General features: G+C 38.0%; 1 protein-coding gene across 7 annotated transcripts in view; it reads right to left on the reverse strand.

Annotated features, from left to right (window-relative positions):
* The window catches only part of BLTP3B (bridge-like lipid transfer protein family member 3B), a 63,560-nt gene that overhangs the window by 17,293 nt on the left and 29,006 nt on the right, over window positions 1-17,261 (reverse strand). For 5 of the 7 annotated variants that reach the window (XM_072866077.1, XM_072866086.1, XM_072866096.1 and 2 more), the window contains 8 exons: window positions 16,167-16,250; window positions 9,469-9,651; window positions 9,248-9,366; window positions 7,239-7,380; window positions 6,260-6,453; window positions 2,756-4,251; window positions 2,149-2,324; window positions 575-711 (listed from right to left, as the gene is read on the reverse strand). In XM_072866077.1, coding sequence (XP_072722178.1) covers window positions 575-711; window positions 2,149-2,324; window positions 2,756-4,251; window positions 6,260-6,453; window positions 7,239-7,380; window positions 9,248-9,366; window positions 9,469-9,651; window positions 16,167-16,250 — 2,531 coding nt within the window. The remainder of the gene's footprint in view (window positions 1-574; window positions 712-2,148; window positions 2,325-2,755; window positions 4,252-6,259; window positions 6,454-7,238; window positions 7,381-9,247; window positions 9,367-9,468; window positions 9,652-16,166; window positions 16,251-17,261) is intronic. The other 2 variants (XR_012043197.1, XR_012043198.1) reach the window with 1 other exon arrangement.

Genomic DNA, 17,261 nt, shown 5'->3' on the forward strand with positions numbered 1-17,261 from the left:
GAATCTCTCTCTACATGCATTATTCTTACAAACTTCTCTAAATATTGAGCATTGTCCTGACATAATCCTGGACAAGAGGCATCTCTGATCTGACCCGGTAGGGCAGTTGTTACGCTCCTATTTGCAAATACTACAGGATGCTACCAGTGCTAAGGAACCATCTCCATATGAGAGATGTCAGAGTTATGGTGCTTTCTTTTATCTATACTTGATGATGTTAAAAAGCTCATTTTAAATATCGTATTCAACAGAGCATAAGAGAACATGATGATATTACAAAACATTGCTACATACTAAAGCAGAAATGTTTTCCGACATTTTTTAGTGGCTACTGTCATTTATCAACAGTGGCTATACAGGAGATAACAAGGACAGAGAATGCTCAGTGTAATTTGGATTATAATCTTCATTTGTACTTAATACAAGTGTCCCACATCTATAGGTTTACATAATGCACTAACAAAAGTGCATTACAAATGCACTAACAAAATCACCTCTAAAACCATTCATTTTAGCTCTATTTTAAGGTTTAATTTACTTAAGCAGGTATTCTAATGGAATTCAATAATATTACCATTTCTTCACTAGTCTCATGGGCATTCTCTGAAGCAGCGCTCATGGCATCTGGAGATGACCCATCACAATTTTCAATCACTGTGCCTCCTTCATGGGCATTTTCTGATGGGCTTTGATAGTTTGTGGCTGTAATACCTTCCGTATATACATCAGAAAAAACGCAAAGTTAGCATAGCATAACCTGAATCACTCCTGCATTAAGAATAAAATCAGTGTCTGTTACTGTATGCATACATTAACTCATTTTTTAAGATGAGTTGAACAGCTTATTAAACAAATATTTATGATGGAACTGCCAAATCCATTCCTCTTACAGAGAGTTCAAAGTTCCAGATGCTATGCAAGTAAGGAAGGGTATAGTGACAAAACCAAAATGGCACTCTACATGCATTGTTTAAAAAATTGTGAAGGGCCTTTTCTAGTCTTCTAAATCAAATATAAAACCTATCCAGCAGGAAAAAAGGTTAAAGATGCCAAGCCATATATCTAAAACATTGCACACGCCTTTAGAGCAAGTGTTTGTGGTTTTATGTTTAGAGAAATAAGCTATATATATTTCGTTAGAGTAATCATGGTAGTGTTTCCTTGACAACTAGAAAGCACGCAGACTTAATCTGCAGTTAAATATTGTTTAACAAGCTAAAAAGACATATAAAGGTTACTTAAAATGGAAAATGTATTTTATGGCATACTCCCACATAAGCACATGCAGGAATACTCCTACAATCCAAATATATAACAGGTTTGCAAGTGAAGCATTCGTCTCATTATTGCTCTAGACTGAAATGAAATCATACAGAAAAAATATTGTCATTCTTTATTCAAAGTAGAATTTATCAGAAAAGAGGTACCAATAAAGTATTCTTATCATATTTCCTGACATTAGAAAGTTCTTTAATCAGTTTTGCCAGAGAGCTACTAGATCATTACAATTGCGTAAGTCCACAATACTACAGACTACATAGAAGTAACTACCATATGCCTGAATTTCTCCCTCGGATGAGGGGCAAACACTCATGCACAGATAAGCAAAAATGGGACAAACACCTGCAGTTAGACAGTCAATAGCTAGGAACTGTTCCTTAAGGAACAAGCTGTAAGGAAACCACCAAATCTATCTGCCTGGTAATTAGCATGGTGAATATTAGGGAAAATCTGTTTCTTTTTCATCTACTTTTAAAATTAAAGCTTCTTTACCACTTCAAGCATAACACTGATTCAGGGTACAAACCTGTAAACACTTACAGCCAAAGCAACAGCTTTTAAGCAACGTGGGGAACAGTTCTGCTTAATTCAGAGTTGCAACATAGCACTACAATGCTTTTACTCTCCTCAAGAGAAGAAAATTAAGTAGTGTTTAATTAAGTAGCACTACTTAAGTAGCACACCTTATTGCTTTCCCTTGAAATGATGTGCTGTGAATATACTTGATATTATTGACTGGAGAAGCTAACAGAAATAGTGCTGTAAAGTATCCAGGATTTGCTGCACTACAATCCTCTTGAGTATTATTTTAGTAAAAAACAACATTTTCATGTATTGCTTAAAAGTCTTTTTGTTAAACCTACTTACCTTTCTCCAGAAAGCTTTGGCTATCACTTCCATCACTCTCTATCAAATGATCCTCTAGCATCATACTATCAATAGAGATGGTATCCAGAGAGACTTGTGATGGACTTCTCTTCATATTCTTGTAAGAAACGGAGAATGCAGGGAGGTTGGACAGGCAGCGTTCCTTAGGCTTTGCACTTTTTAAATATAAAGATATTAGGAAATTGTTATTTTAAATTAAAGGAATTACATGGAAGTTACTTTAAAAAATTGCTCTAAAGGGAAGATATAAAAGAAAAAATCTGATTATTCAATAATCCTTTGGCAGGAAAAAGAGATAAGCATAGAAACAACATGCATTCCTGTAGATATTTGTGTCAATATTTTTCTCAATACATATCTCATAACATTTAAACTGAAAGTAAATTGTTTAAATCAATTAACTGACAGTTCATTTTAGCTTTCATTGAATGCTGGATATTGCATATCTTGTATCTTTATATACTTTTAAAATTTTCATCTACTAGATGTTCACTTCTGTTGACCATTACTAAAAGTATGTGGCCAACAAGATCGATAAATATTTTCAAATAGTAGGAAAATTGATTTAGTATTAAATTTTCTATACCTTGATGAAGACTGGGATGCAGACATTCTAACTGAAGTCACTTTCTCTTTGTTGATTTCAAGCTCTTCAGATTCTAGGGCAGTTTCTGTTTCCAAGTTAGTGACTTGGTTAAGACAGCCTTCAGTTGTGCCTTCCTGTTCGTTTAACTTATTTGAGAATATGTTTTTGTCATCCTCTTTATCAATGAAAAATTCAGTAGAATCTTCTCTCTCATTTAAAACAGACACTGAATCCCTAGGATGCAAGCTACTTTTCTCGCTTAGAGGTCCACAGACCTCCTCTGAATCACTTCTACTAAAAAGTCCACTGCTTCCTCCTTCACTCGTATCTCCCAAACCTTTATCTGATGCATCATCTGAAAATGACGCTCCTTTCTGAAAATCTGTATTACTGTCTGATTTAAACAAAAGAGGATCTATTAAAATTCCTTTATTAACTTCAGCATTCAGAGGCTTGCAGTCATTTACATAATCAAAATTAGTAATACCAGCTTGCGCTATCTTATTGCCAACTAATTTACTCTCTGAAGTAAGAGCTTTCCCATTTCCCAAAGGGGAGAGTTCTGATGCCATGGGACTTCCTTCTACAACTGGAGACTTACAAGGGTTTCCCTGAGTCACTGGATGGAGTAGTAAGGCTAGTTCTGCACTTTTCAGTAGAATCCCAATGCAGACATCTGTTTGCTTTGCAGGTTTTCCTGTCACTGCTTCTACATCATTCCTTAAGTTTTCCAGGAGCAATACAAGAGATTCATGGAGAAACAGCAAAAAAAGATACTGGTAATGATTGATCTGCACGCTTACATGTTTTTGAACATGGACAAGAACATGTACATCTGCATCAGAAGAAGAGCTTTCAGAAAGCACACCTGAAGTGTCTGACATTTGAATGCCATTGGTCAAGGGTTCTGTCTCACTGCTGTAATATTCCTTTAGAAGTTTTTTACGTTGCAGTCTATTAGCAAGATCACTAGATTCACTTTTCGGAATGTTCAAAGCTGTCTGATTATGTGATAAAAGCTCTTTTTGTGATTTTGCAAATCTTACTGGCTGGCAAATCCAAAGTGAAAGTGGGAATGAGTCCACAAAGCTTATTGGTCGGCCTTTCCCACTTTTCGTTCCTTCATAATCTATCCAAAACTGGGAAAAATGCAAGGCCCAAACATCAGTAGCTGCAGATGTCTTTAATGCATATTTATTCAATTTTGGGATGATATAACCTTTATAAACATCATGCATTTTAGTATCTTGTTCATGAGCATGTCTCTGGAAGATTGGATGCAAAAGATTAAAATTCTTCTGGGACTTCGGAAAAGTGGTGAAAGTTCTACTGAAAAATTCACAGTCTTTGAAGTTCTGAAACAAAGCTTCTAAATCAGAGTGTCTGCAGTTTGGCGAGTATCTTGTATTCGTAGCAATCATCTCTGAACTTTGAATGGAAAGTGCACGAGGTTGATCTTTATGAATTTCAGGTTTGTTTTCAGATGGGATGATGAACTGCAAGAGAGAAATATATTTTGTCTAGTTAGAAGTATGTAGATTAAGAAGGTATACAATTAAAGAAACAAATTAATAGCCATGACAGCTGAAATAAAGGAATATAATTATAATTTTATGAGAACTCAAGTGTACTAACACAGAACAGGGATAAGTCGGGCTCACAAATTATCATTTGTTTCCTCTCATTTTTAAGAAGGATGCTGTGGCATCTAAAACTAATGTTTGTACAAAAATATAAGGGTCTCAGGCTTTTCTTATCTGAAGGATTTAGATTTAGGTCAGCTATATTAGGCTGAAGTGTCTCATTTCTTCAACTCAGGAACAGCTTGGCAGAAAGTTTCTTCAAGTGTTCCAAGTATTTACAACTTTGAACTCCAAATTATAATTCTCTGTTTTATAATCTGATTTATGAAATAGGGTTTTTCACTACACTGAGTACTACAGTATTTTATTTCTGTGTTAAGATACAAGGAAACAATTAAATATGCTAACACAGCTAATATTCTTAACATTGCAGAATACAGAATAGGTATTTTGTGACCATTATCTGATAATCATAATAAATTCTTTTCATCTTAAAAATAAAAATATACTCTGACTCCTAAAAACCAACAAAATAGTTCAGTGTACTGGATTTAATTTAACTTGCATATCTTTAGTGCAAGTTTCGAAGGAAATATATATTTTATGCCAAATCCTGTACCTGATGTTGTTAACATGGACCTTGGCCACACTAGTTTTGCTAGTATCAGTAACACTACCTTCTGTCACAACATCTCCATGCTGAATCTAGAAAGATCGGAGTAAAAATGTCATGCTAAAGACACTTAAAAGATGGGAGTGATGAAGCTTCTTCATGTAAATAAAAGGACTCAGAACAAAATAACCAAATATGTAACTACATATTAATTAACTATTATGATATGTAAACACCAAACACACCAATAATAAAAGATTCATAATTTGCTAGAATAAAAATAATGCAGTTAATACAGGGATTAAATAATTAATACGAATCAAGGTTTGAGGGATTTAAGAACACTTTTATTTTTACCTTCTCTTAGTTTACTGGGATATTCACGTACAATAATTGAGTATTAGATCAGTCTGTATTTGTAGTTGCCTGGTTGTTAGCTCTCAATAATTGTTTTAATTGAATACAAACCATGTCCTTTTAAAGTTCCATTAAATATGCACCAAGAGCCTTAGGAAGCTAATAATCTCTCCATACACTGACTTTTTAGAACCCTTGAAACCTCTCCTGTGGGCACCATAGAAAAGACTAATTATTTTTGTTCACCTCTGAACCTTGGAAACCAATGCCCAATGCAAACTAGGGGGGGGGGAAGGGGGATGGGGGGATTGTCTGCTCGATAATCCTTCTCTGAAGACGATGACAATAAGAGAAGCAAAAATCTGATGTTCAGCTGCATTAACAAGCACCACTCCTCTGGAATAAACATATAGAGAACTTGTGCACCTGAACTACAGCCAAGGGCCAGCGTGAAACAGAAAACGGTGAGAATGGGTTTTGAAGAAGGAAATAAACCTTCAGATGAACTGCTTTCTTTACTCCAGGCATTCACTACCAAGATGAAAGAGTTTTGATATACTACAACCAGAGGAACAAGGGAGGGCCCTTGCATTAATATAGAGCACAAATATGAATTTTTTTCTAGTTATTTTTACTTCAGTGCTCAATTTTTTTTGTTCTGGTACATCAACTTCATTGAACACAGTGAAATAATTTGTTAATACTCTCATTCTGGTCTTCAATAAAAAACACAAATACCCCTAGGACGCAGATGAAGTAGTATGGGAGACAGATGTCTGTCTTCATCATATTCTGCATAGTTTTCCAGAGCAGCATTGCTTATTGCGTGGGTTGTTTGTTCATTTATTTGTCCATTTATTCCTTAAGCTGCTTTGCTAACAGCTTTTCAGAATAAGAGAAAAAGTATTTTCTTCCAAGGAAGCACAAAACCCCTCCTCAATGACAGCATACCTTTAACATTAGTCCATCAACTCTAACATCAACATGTTCATCTGATTTTGAATTGTCATTTAACTTGTACATGGCCATGAACTGAATAAGACTCTGTTTCAAATCCAACACAAACTGATTTAGCCAAAGAATACTTCTCTCATCCAGGGTGAACTGTAAAGCATTCAGCTGGCCATACAAATTTGGACATGGAACTAAAAGAGAAAACAAAACAAAATCATGAGAATAAGTAAAATGTTTAGGGGTTGGTTGTTTTTGTGTTTTGTTTGTTTGTTTTTAAAAAATGAGTGCAGCCTTACATTTTCACCAGTATTTTACATCAGAGAACAAAGGGAAACCCACTCCTTTAGTCCCAGGGAAGAATAAATTGCTAGGGGATACCTAAAGTGATGCTTCTTTCTCTCACTCCAAGAAAGTAACTGAATTTTTGAATGTAAAAGCTAATATTAGAATAGAATGAAGTCTGAGGAGAGGGGGAGAATGTCCTCATTACAGAGGAAGGGCAGGACCAAGGAGATTTGCTGTCCTCAAGTCCCATGCCCAAGAAATCCACTGACATTTCTGCATATAAAACAGGGCCAGCCCCATAACACATTAATAAAAATAACTCCAGCAGGTCTTCGTTGCATCTTAGATTCTACTGCAACACTTTGAGTTCTTTTATGTAGCCATTGAGTTCTTTTATATAGCCAGACAGTGGAACTGCAGAAACAATACATGTATGTTGGTGAATGAATAATTTAAGTGTCAGTAAAAATGCTGTGAGTGTTTTCAGGCTTAAAAACCATGTTTATAAAAACCAGTATTTATAGGAGTTTGCCAGGAGCAAGCACTGTGGAAATGGAGCAGTGTGTGTTCTTTCCATTTTAGAAAGCCATTACCTATTTCCAGTTGTCAACCTGGAATCAGTATTAAGCTTCATAAAAGTGAAAGCAACACACAAAATTTATGGTTCGGTACAAAAAAAGAAAAGTCTTACTAGGAAAGTCCTTTCCATCAGGGTAGTAATATTCAGTGAATTCAAAATGAATAGCTGGCATTTCTGGTGGAAGATAAAGTGACTTTTTATTGCAAGAGATCAGAGCTTTAGGGGAAGAACGACACTGGTCCGCTGTTGAAACCTGTAAAAGATAAAAGATTAATTTCATTAATACATTACATTTTTACGAATCATTAAGCATTTGTAGTTGCAAGGTATTGCCCCAGTAGGGTAACATTCCACTGCTCTTAGATGTAGATCCCCAACTACACAAAGTGCTGACAATGAGAAACACCTAGTTGCCTTGTGGTAGAAGCAATCCGCACAGAACAGTTTCACAAGAAAACTATATAGTATTAACGGTACCAGATGCCCTTCCTTCATGCGAGGCAGGAGGCAGCAGGTCACTTTCAAAGGCGTTCAGTAGAAGCCTAGAATGATCTGATATCTTTATTGCAAACACTACAGCTCCTATATAAGCAATTATGCTAGGACATGGTATATTTGCATACCGTCTGTCCAAAAGGATCCCATATCTAGATGATAAGGGGTAGATAAGCTAGATAAGTTTGTAACACAAGTGTTAGGAAGTCCTTGTACTGTCATAAGGACAGATTCCAGTACATGGGCCAACTCTCGACTGTATACCACTAAGCAAGGTGTTCAGCATGCACCTGGCAGAGATACGTATGCTTGGCTATGCCCGCAGGTCTACTTCACAGGAGAATCAAGACGCTATGGAACAGTAATCCTCCATTTCTGTTTTCTTCCAATGTAAATTATGAAACAAGAAAGAGATCACCTTTTGATATATATTTGACCTTAAATTTCTTGGAATGCACCCTAGTTTAAAAAGTATGTTGTCAAAACAAATCTCTCTCATCCAACACTTAGTAGGCCAGCCTGCTAGTTTGAAATTAGCCAACTTACTAATATTCAATATATGATGATGTCTACTTGTATTAGTTTCACTGGAAATAATGAATATATAACCTTTATAAGCCTGCTTCACTCTGTGTAGCTGTTTTCAAGCTGCAAACATCTCTGTATTAACACACAAAAACTCGAGTACTAACAGATCTATTTAGAAAAATAGCTTTTTGTAAATTGTATAGAAATAATGACAAAAAAAATTGGAAATGTATTTGTGTAGGGAGGAGGAGGAGACAAGCATCTGAAGAGTAGAAGGCAAATGAAAACACTGACAGTACAAAATGATATTATAAAACCACTTCAAACCCAGATGAATGCTCCTGGCAGCAAGCTGCAACCTCCCACTCTACCAGAAGTGACGTGGCAAAAAAGCATTGAAAATTGGAACAAGAGCAAGTAGAAGTCACAATGACTAAGGGCACACACTAAGCATTTTTGTTAGAACCTGAAATTTAGAATAGATCCTCCCATATCACTACCATTCTGCCTTAGAGATATACTCCTTCGCTATTCCAGTTGCCTCCTGTCTGCACCAAAGAGTGAATCTAGACCACAACCAGCAACTAAAACTACTCACTCAAACAAGTGGGGGTGGGGAGAAAAAAAAAAGGAAAAAAAAAAAGAACGGTTAAAGTGTCTACTCAAAATATCACTGGGGGAGGGAGGGGCTGGAGAAAAAAAAATTTAAAACTCTTAATTTAATATTTAAAAAAAAAATCCATGTACTTTGAAAAAGATAACAATAAGAAAAGCATGAAATACAAAACCACACATTAAAATATTGGATACCTAACATAGCACAATGAAAAGATGAAATTCCAAATGTCAGGATTTGGGGAACAGTAGAACTTGAATCCAAAATATAATTGTGATAGAGTATCATCTAATATAAAGTTGATAAAAAAATATCCACCAATTTTAACAAAGCAGAAGCAGGCCCATAAAGGTCTAATCCAATAATTAATGGAAAGACTTGTGTTAATTTCAATGGGCTTCGGAATCGTCCCTTAAAAACCATAGTTACGTAACAGTCAAGGGCGAAGTAGCCCCAGTTTTACTAACTTGAAGAAATGTACCTGATATATATTGAAATCTGCAAGTCTAACCACAATAGGACTAGACATCAGTTTGCCCTTTGGTTGTTGGGAAGATACAGAGGAAGCCCTAGATGTTCCTTTCGGTATCTGTTCCTTGCCTGTAGGAAAGAATAGTGACGGAATCATTGAAAAGAACAGTCTTTTTTAGAATAGTTTTAACATTTCATGGAATTATAGCATTAGTGATGCAAACAAAATACCTGTTTGTAGGTTCTGAGGAGATACAGCAGGTGGTGATTTGGGAGGAGAATCTATGACCTGGTCCTTCACAGCCTGCTTAAGCAATTCAACATTGCTTTTGAATTCATTTAATAATTCTTTAGCCCATCCACTTCTGGTTTTAGTGGCATCACTATAATGCATCCAGTGGTTGCAGCTGTCTCCTGCAAGTAAGAGAGATGGGGGAAATATTAACTCATTTGAAAGTTTACTTCCAACTGGATAACAAGTTTCTACTATTTCACAATTCTTCTTCAAAATATAATCTCATTGCATGCTGTAACTATAGAACAACAGAAGTTATAACAGACATTAAAACAGAAGTTGTATATTACATAAAAACAAGTCTCACTGCTTCACAAAATCACTCAGAAAGCAATATAATATTGACACCTGCCTTTTAACACCACTAACTAATGCTCAAAACATCACTGAATATTTCCAGTTCAGAGAAATTTGATGACACATCAATGTCATATGTGAGAGCATGCAAAAAAATGTTTCATTGGGGGGGTGGGGGGGAAGTGAGAGCAAGTAACAGAACAATGTTCTCATGCTCACTTTTTCCAAGCTTATCTTTCCTGCCAGAACTGTGTCCTAAGAAGTTCCTGGTCCCTTTCCAGAAATGTACTCTTTTTGTCTTGGCTCTCTAGCACCTTTATGGCACACAAACAAGAAGGTAAGTTCAATCAGTGCTGCAGCACACACAACCTTAAAAATCAAGCCCAGTGGAAATTCTTTTATTCCTAACATGTTTCTGTTAGTCAAGCATTTAAACCTCTGAAGGAAATTGAGATATCTGCAAACAGTCCCTGTAAAGACAGTCTACTAACCTGTTCTATAATAAGGATGCAATACAAATAACTTCTGGCAAGTAGTACATCACTTTAAATACCAGCATGTGAACACTTAGTTTATTTGGGACTTAATGAAGTTTTGGATACTTACACTGGGGTTGAGTAGGTATGGTTGCTATTAAAACAGGAAAACGCTTTGGGAAAAAAATTGTGATTTCAAGTCTAAATGCAAAGATTTCAACATAGAAGAAACTTTAAGGGAGGGGCCTATCACAAGAGATGACAATTTTCCCCACCCTCCTGCCTCACAGCCTTTTGATGATTATTCCCGTTTTTCTAGCTAAGGAAGAAGGGAAAGGAATAGGGAAGAAAACAGAAAGAGAGCAAGAGGGCAAAGATACATTAAATTCAAGTCCATGAAGCTGGGATTCTCCAAAACACGGCTGAAGTGGGGTCACCCCAAGCTTAGCACAAACTCTGAAGTACCTACAGGACAGCAGCATTATATAGAAGGCTCTCATACCCCTTCTGGGAAGTCAGTATGGGCAGGTGCGTCACTGAAGTGCTTGCACACTAACACATGCAGCATGAGGAACATGCGGGAGCAGGAGGAATTAGAGATCTGCATGCAGTTGCAGGGCTACGATCTCACTGGGATCACAGAGACACAGTGAGATAGCACACACAGCTGAAATGCTGCAAAGGATTGGCACAGGCTCTTTGGGAAGCACAGGCCAAGAAGGCAAGGAGGGTGAGTTGCCCCTTCAGGGAGATCAGTGGGAACACAGGGAGCTCTGCCTTGGGATGGATGATCAGCCGGCTGAGCGCTTACAGGTCGGGATTAGAGGGCAGACCAACATGGATGATGTTGCAGTGGATGTCTGCTACAGACCATCTGATTAGGAAGATGATGAGGCCTTCTTCAGGCAACTGGAAGAAGTATCATGTTTACAGACCCTTGTCCTCATTAGGAACTTTAGCCACCCCAGTATCTACTGGAGGGACAACACAGCAAGACACAAAGCAATCCATGCAGTTTCTGAAAGTGCATCTATGACCACCTCCTAACACAGGTAATCAAGGAGCCAAAGAGAGCACATGCTCTGCTGGACCCGATTCTTACAAAAAAGGAAGAACTGATCAGAGATGTGAAGGTCAGGGGCAGCCTTGGCTGCAGTGACCATGATATGGTGGAGTTCAGTATTCTGAGGTGAAGGAACAAGGCACAAAGCTGAATAACAACCCACGACTTCAGGAGAGCAGCCTCTGGCCTGCTTGAAAGAATCTTGTGGGATATAACCCTGGCCAGAAGAGGGGTCCAGGAGAGCTGGCTGATGTTCAAGAATCACCTCCAAGCCAAAGAACAGTCCACCCTGAAAAGCAGGAAAATCTAGCAAACATGGAAGGAGGCCTGTGTGGATGAACCAGGAGCTCCTGACTCAATTCAAAGATAAAAAGGAAGAGTACAAGATGTGGAAACAGCACCAGGTTACCCAAAAAGAATATGGGGGATGGTGTTAGGAATGCAAAGCCTATCTGGAGCTGAATCTAATGAGGAACATTAAGGACAAGAAGAAAGTCTTCTACAGGTGTGTCACCAGCAAAAGGAAGAGTAGGGAAAGCTTGAGCTTACTGCTGAATGGGACAGGGGACCTGGCGACAAACAACATGGAGAAGGCTGAGGTACTCAATGCCTTCTTTGCCTCAGTCTTCACTGGTAACACTTGCCTTCAGAATTCCCAAGTCCTTGAGACCTTTGGGAAAGCCTGGAGCAAAGAAACGTTCCCCTCAGCAGAGGAGCATTAACTTAGGAACATTTAAACAGATCAGACATGCACCAGTACATGGGATCCTGATGAGATGCAACCAAACGCTGAGAGAGCTGACCAATGTCATGGGGAGGCCACTCTGAATTATCTTTGAAAGGTTATCATTGAATAGCGATCAGGAAAGGTTCCTGAGGACTGGAAGAAAGCGAATGTCATTCCTATCTTCAAGAAGGAGGATGAAAAGAGGCCGGTCAGCCTCACCTCAAAGAAGGTAATGGAGGAAGGTAACAGAGGGCAACAGAGCAAATAATCCTGGAAACCATTTCAAAATACATTAAGGACAGGAGGGTGATTTGGAGTACACATGCATGGATTTATGATGAAGAAATCATGCCTAGTGAACTTTACAGCCTTCTAGTAAGAGATGACTGGCTTGATGGATGAGGGGAGAGCAGTGGATGTTGTTTACCTCAACTTTACCAAGGCTTTCAACACTGCCTGTACCATGCTCAGTGACAAAATGATGAACTACTGACTAGCTAAGTACACAGTGAGGTGGACTGGAAACTGGCTAAACTGTTAGTCTTCAAGGGTTGGGATCAGCAGCATGAAGTCCAGCTGGAGACAGTAATCTGTGGTATACCCCCAGGGCCAATATATCTTCATTAATAACCTGGATGATGGGACAGAGTGCACCCTCAACAGCTTTGCGGATGGTACAAAACTGGAAGGAGCGGTTGATACAGCAGGTGGTTGTGCTACCATTCAGAGGGATCTCAAAAGGCTAGAAAAGTGACCCAACAGTAATCTCATGAACTTCAAAGGGAAATCCAAGTCCAGCATCTGGAGTACAGGCTAGAGGCTGACCAGCTGGGAAGCAGCTTTGCAGGAAAAAAACAAAACCTGAGACAGTAAGTTCAATATGAACCAGCAATGTGTCCTTGATGCAAAGGAAGTCAGCAGCACCTTGGGCTGCTTAGGAAAAGCACTGCCAGCAGGTCAAGGGAAGTGGATCCATGCCCTTTGCTCAACATTGGTGAGCCTACATCTGGAGTGCTGGGTCCAGTTCTGGGCTCCCCAGTATGAGGTGGCCATGGACTTACTGGAGTGAGTCTAGCAAATGGTCACAAAGATACTTAAAGGACTGGAACACCTTTCAAGGAAAGGCTGAGATAGCTGGGATCATTTAGTGTGGAGAAGAGAAGGTTCAGAGGGATCTTACCAATATGTATAAATGACTGACGGGGGCAGTAAAGATGAGGGAGACAGATTCTTCTCAGTGGTGCTCAGTGACAGGACAAGAGGCAGTAAGCACAGAGTGAAATATAAGAAATACCACTTAAACATTTAAAAAAAAAAAAGTGCTTTTCTACTGTGAAGATGGTTAAACACTGAACTAGGTTGCCCAGAGAGGCTGTGGAGTCTCCACCCTTGGAGCTATTCAAAACCTAACTGGACACAATCCTGGAAAGCTATCTTAAATTGACACCACTTTAATCAGAAGGGCTGGACTAGACAATCTCCAGAGGTGCCTTCCATCCTCAACTATTCTACAATTCTATATATGGAGATGCCATTGCCACATTCATCTGTGAAAAGTGAAGAGCAGGCCAGATTGTAACAAGAAAACAATATTTTAGTGGAGCTGGCACTGATGTTGCTACCATCTGAATTTATTGCTGGTTGCCCAGGAAGAAAATGCTTTCCAATTTCTCATATTGCCTCAATATCTCAGCTTGATCAAGAATTTCCTGTGCTGCAAAATGTCCTGCATGATGGCAAAGCAGCAGCTTTCTCTGATCATCATTCAGCAACACATCAGCTGCACAGATAATGGATCTGGATAAAAGCTTCTGTGAGAGCTGGTCTGGGAGGACTAGTAAAGCGATGGATTGCCGTACAGACAGGTTTACGACATCCGATAAGTCTGGCTTATATTAGGGTTATCACAGTCAATGGACACACAACCTGCTTAATTTTTTTAAGTACTATGAAACGCTATTGTTGGAAGGCTTGATTTTCAATGGGTTAGAACTTCACCCTACCGAAATTATGTCTCAGACTCCCTTTAGAGTCTTTCTGGGTGGAGTCTGTTACAAAACCAAACACCACCACCCCCCAGGAACCCAATCTGCAAAATAATTAATTGTTGAGGGCTTTTTCCTGAAGGATTAATTGCAATTTCCAATCGCAATTTCCACTATATCAAAAGAGCTATTTCTAAATATTCCATAGGCCAGAGAGGGACAAAACCAGAAGACAGTCTGGTAACAGTCACAGAACTATATAGCTGTTTCCTCCTTGCCCACTGTTATAGAGCACTAATACGGTGTTGTCCTTCAGTATGCATTATTGCAGAGCCTTGGCTTCAGGGTGGGAATGCTCTGCATGTCAGGTGATAGCCTGATACAGCGGTATATAGAGGCATGATACCTACATGGCTAGAGAACTCCCCTTCAAACTTCCAAGATTAATATGCACTCCATTTGCTTTGAGTAAAGGGATGCTCCCCTCTGTGACAATAGCTTGCCCATAGAATTGACACACTCTTCTAAAACAGTGAGAAGATGACAACCTCTTAAAGTGGGGGAAAAGAAAAAAAAAAAAAAAAACCACAAACTTTCTGGCATGTTCCCTCCCCCTCCATATATACACCCTATTGGATCAAACACCACCACCTCTGGCAGTTTTTTTGTAATAGCTTATTAGTGAGACCTGGATTTCTTTTACTTAAACATACTTGTACAGAACACTATTTAAGACTGCAGGAGAACACTACCTTTAGAGGCACCACCTTCGCTCTGCAGATGATCTTTTCCATCTCTGGTTTCATGTAGTGGGAGTTATGTCCCATGTAGCCATTACCTAAAAGCATTCTCAGTGAGCTTCTAACATGCCCATCCAAGAGCCTACAGTGCATGGTTCAATCTGGCTAAGAATCCTTCCAAAAGAAACAATCTACTTATTTCCCTGGTTCTCTATATTTTCTCTGAGGAGAGCTCACAGATATCATAGATAGATCCACAGACCCTCACTTTGGCATAGTAGGAATCAGAAGTGACAGTAAATGAAAAACATAGCCGGGTCACAAGACAGGCGTGTGTTAAACCTCTGTAACCTAAGGTCCCACTTTTATAGGACAGGAAACCAATATCACAAATTTCAAACCATATTAGGCCAATCTATAGCAAAGAAAGAATACTGTTTTTCTTAAGCATATTCTGTTCTGTGTATGTTTATCTGACCTATGCTAAATTACATCTTCTAAGGGGAAAAAACTATACTTACTACTTATGAATGAAATAGATTTACATTACAGGATTCCATCTGCAACCACGAGTGACAAGAAGGACATGAGGCAAGCTACGGCTAATTCACATCTTTAACATATGTGGATAATCACTCCAAAATGACTGGTCTGTGTTAGTAAAAAGCAAAACAAAGCACACACCCCCACCACCAACTAAAAGCCCCTCCACTGTACTGGATTGCCTTTGATCTCAAATTCAACAGCAAAATTATTTTAGCTCTTCTAAATTTTTTAGATTTCTGAAAAACATGTTTACTAGAAATGATTTGTAAGAAACACTTCTTTGGAAATTGCTAACATCTGCTTATTAACAATTCCTTAATAAAAGGCTATACAATTGAACCTCTACACACTGGGATTCTTGTTTAGCAAAATAAAAAACAAAACATTGCTTGGAAATGGATGTAAAATGATCGACGTCTATATGGAAAACAATCTAGCAGATTGACTCTTGCAAATATCCAATTAGTGAGTTATCAATCTGCCATACTGCCTTCCTCTGTCAACACACAATTCTTTTCATGTCAGAAATGCATAAACACCATTTTGTTGACCAAACAGAATGGTGAAAAGCAGAAGTATTTGGCCTAAAATAGCTCATTCACAGAAATTAAATTGGTTCCCAGGTTGTTGCTTTTGTTGTTTGTTTTTGCATATAGAAGGAAACAAAAAGGTGTGTATTTCAAATGCTTAGAACATTACTATCCAAGCTGTATACATATACACACACGCAAACAAATTTTTTAGTATTCAAGCAAGATGGTGACATTCACAGGTAATTCACAAAACACTCACTCTCATACCTGCTTTGTGAAATGGATAATAGTCCACTGTTAAATAGCTGAAGGAAAGCTGCATGGCCCCTCCTGTAACACGTCTATTCAAGTCTGTGAAATAAAACAATGCTCAGCTCTGCAGACATTGTATTTAGCGTTAGTTCTCAGGTTGCTACATTCCTTTAAACACCTAATAGCTACTTCTTCCTCCCCTTTACTGGCTCTCCTTACAACCTCATTATCTTCCCTCAAAATTTTCAGTCAGGTAGTCTTCACTGGTTTTTAAAGATCAGCTTGTAGAACTCAGTGTTCTGTACTCAGTCACTACTAACAAATTGCATATTGTTTTAAATGCTATTAAAAAGTAAAGACAATTCTTTGAACACATAATTACTGCAGTTTTTCTGAAACAAAACTTTTCACACTGAATATATGATTATGATCAGTCATTCAAAGTCAACATTTACTTTCACGAATATTGTAAATATAATTTGTTTTATTTTATTTGACAAATATTATCGCAGTGAAGAAGTCTTCTGAGAGTCCTTTGTTCTGATTTTTCCACTGCCAAATTTAAACTTCATGGACAAAAATAAAGAGATCTCACAAAGAATGATAAATCCCAACTGCAGTTGAAACACAGCATGTAAGGAAATATATCTCTAGCCAGTGAACCTTATACTCTGCAAGTGTGTTTTTCCTAATCAAGGAAACACATTCACTAAAACCTAATTTTTTCAAACTCTTTTCTTCAGCAGACCTTGTATGCCTCTATAAATTTTTCAGTGACTAGCCAGCTCCTTGGATATACACTGATAGGGTATTTTCTTCTGATCATCTTTAAAAGGCATGAAAGAAGTGTCATTTGTCGTCTTTTTTTCTGATTCTAAATATGGCTATATGCAGTAGCCTTTCATTTAAAAAAAAAAAAAGTACAAGTATTACACACAAAATTATAAGGCCACAGAACACTTGTTCCATTCTTTCTATGTGCTGCAGAGCATACCAAATTCTAAATTAGTAACACAAAGAGGACTGCTCTTTTATTAGTCTGTATTTTATAAGAGTATTACAGAAGCAGATTGGATAGTGACCCTTTCATGCCACAGTAATGTTGCCACT

The sequence above is a fragment of the Ciconia boyciana genome, chromosome 1 (assembly GCF_034638445.1).
Source record: "Ciconia boyciana chromosome 1, ASM3463844v1, whole genome shotgun sequence".
Lineage (NCBI taxonomy): Eukaryota > Metazoa > Chordata > Aves > Ciconiiformes > Ciconiidae > Ciconia > Ciconia boyciana.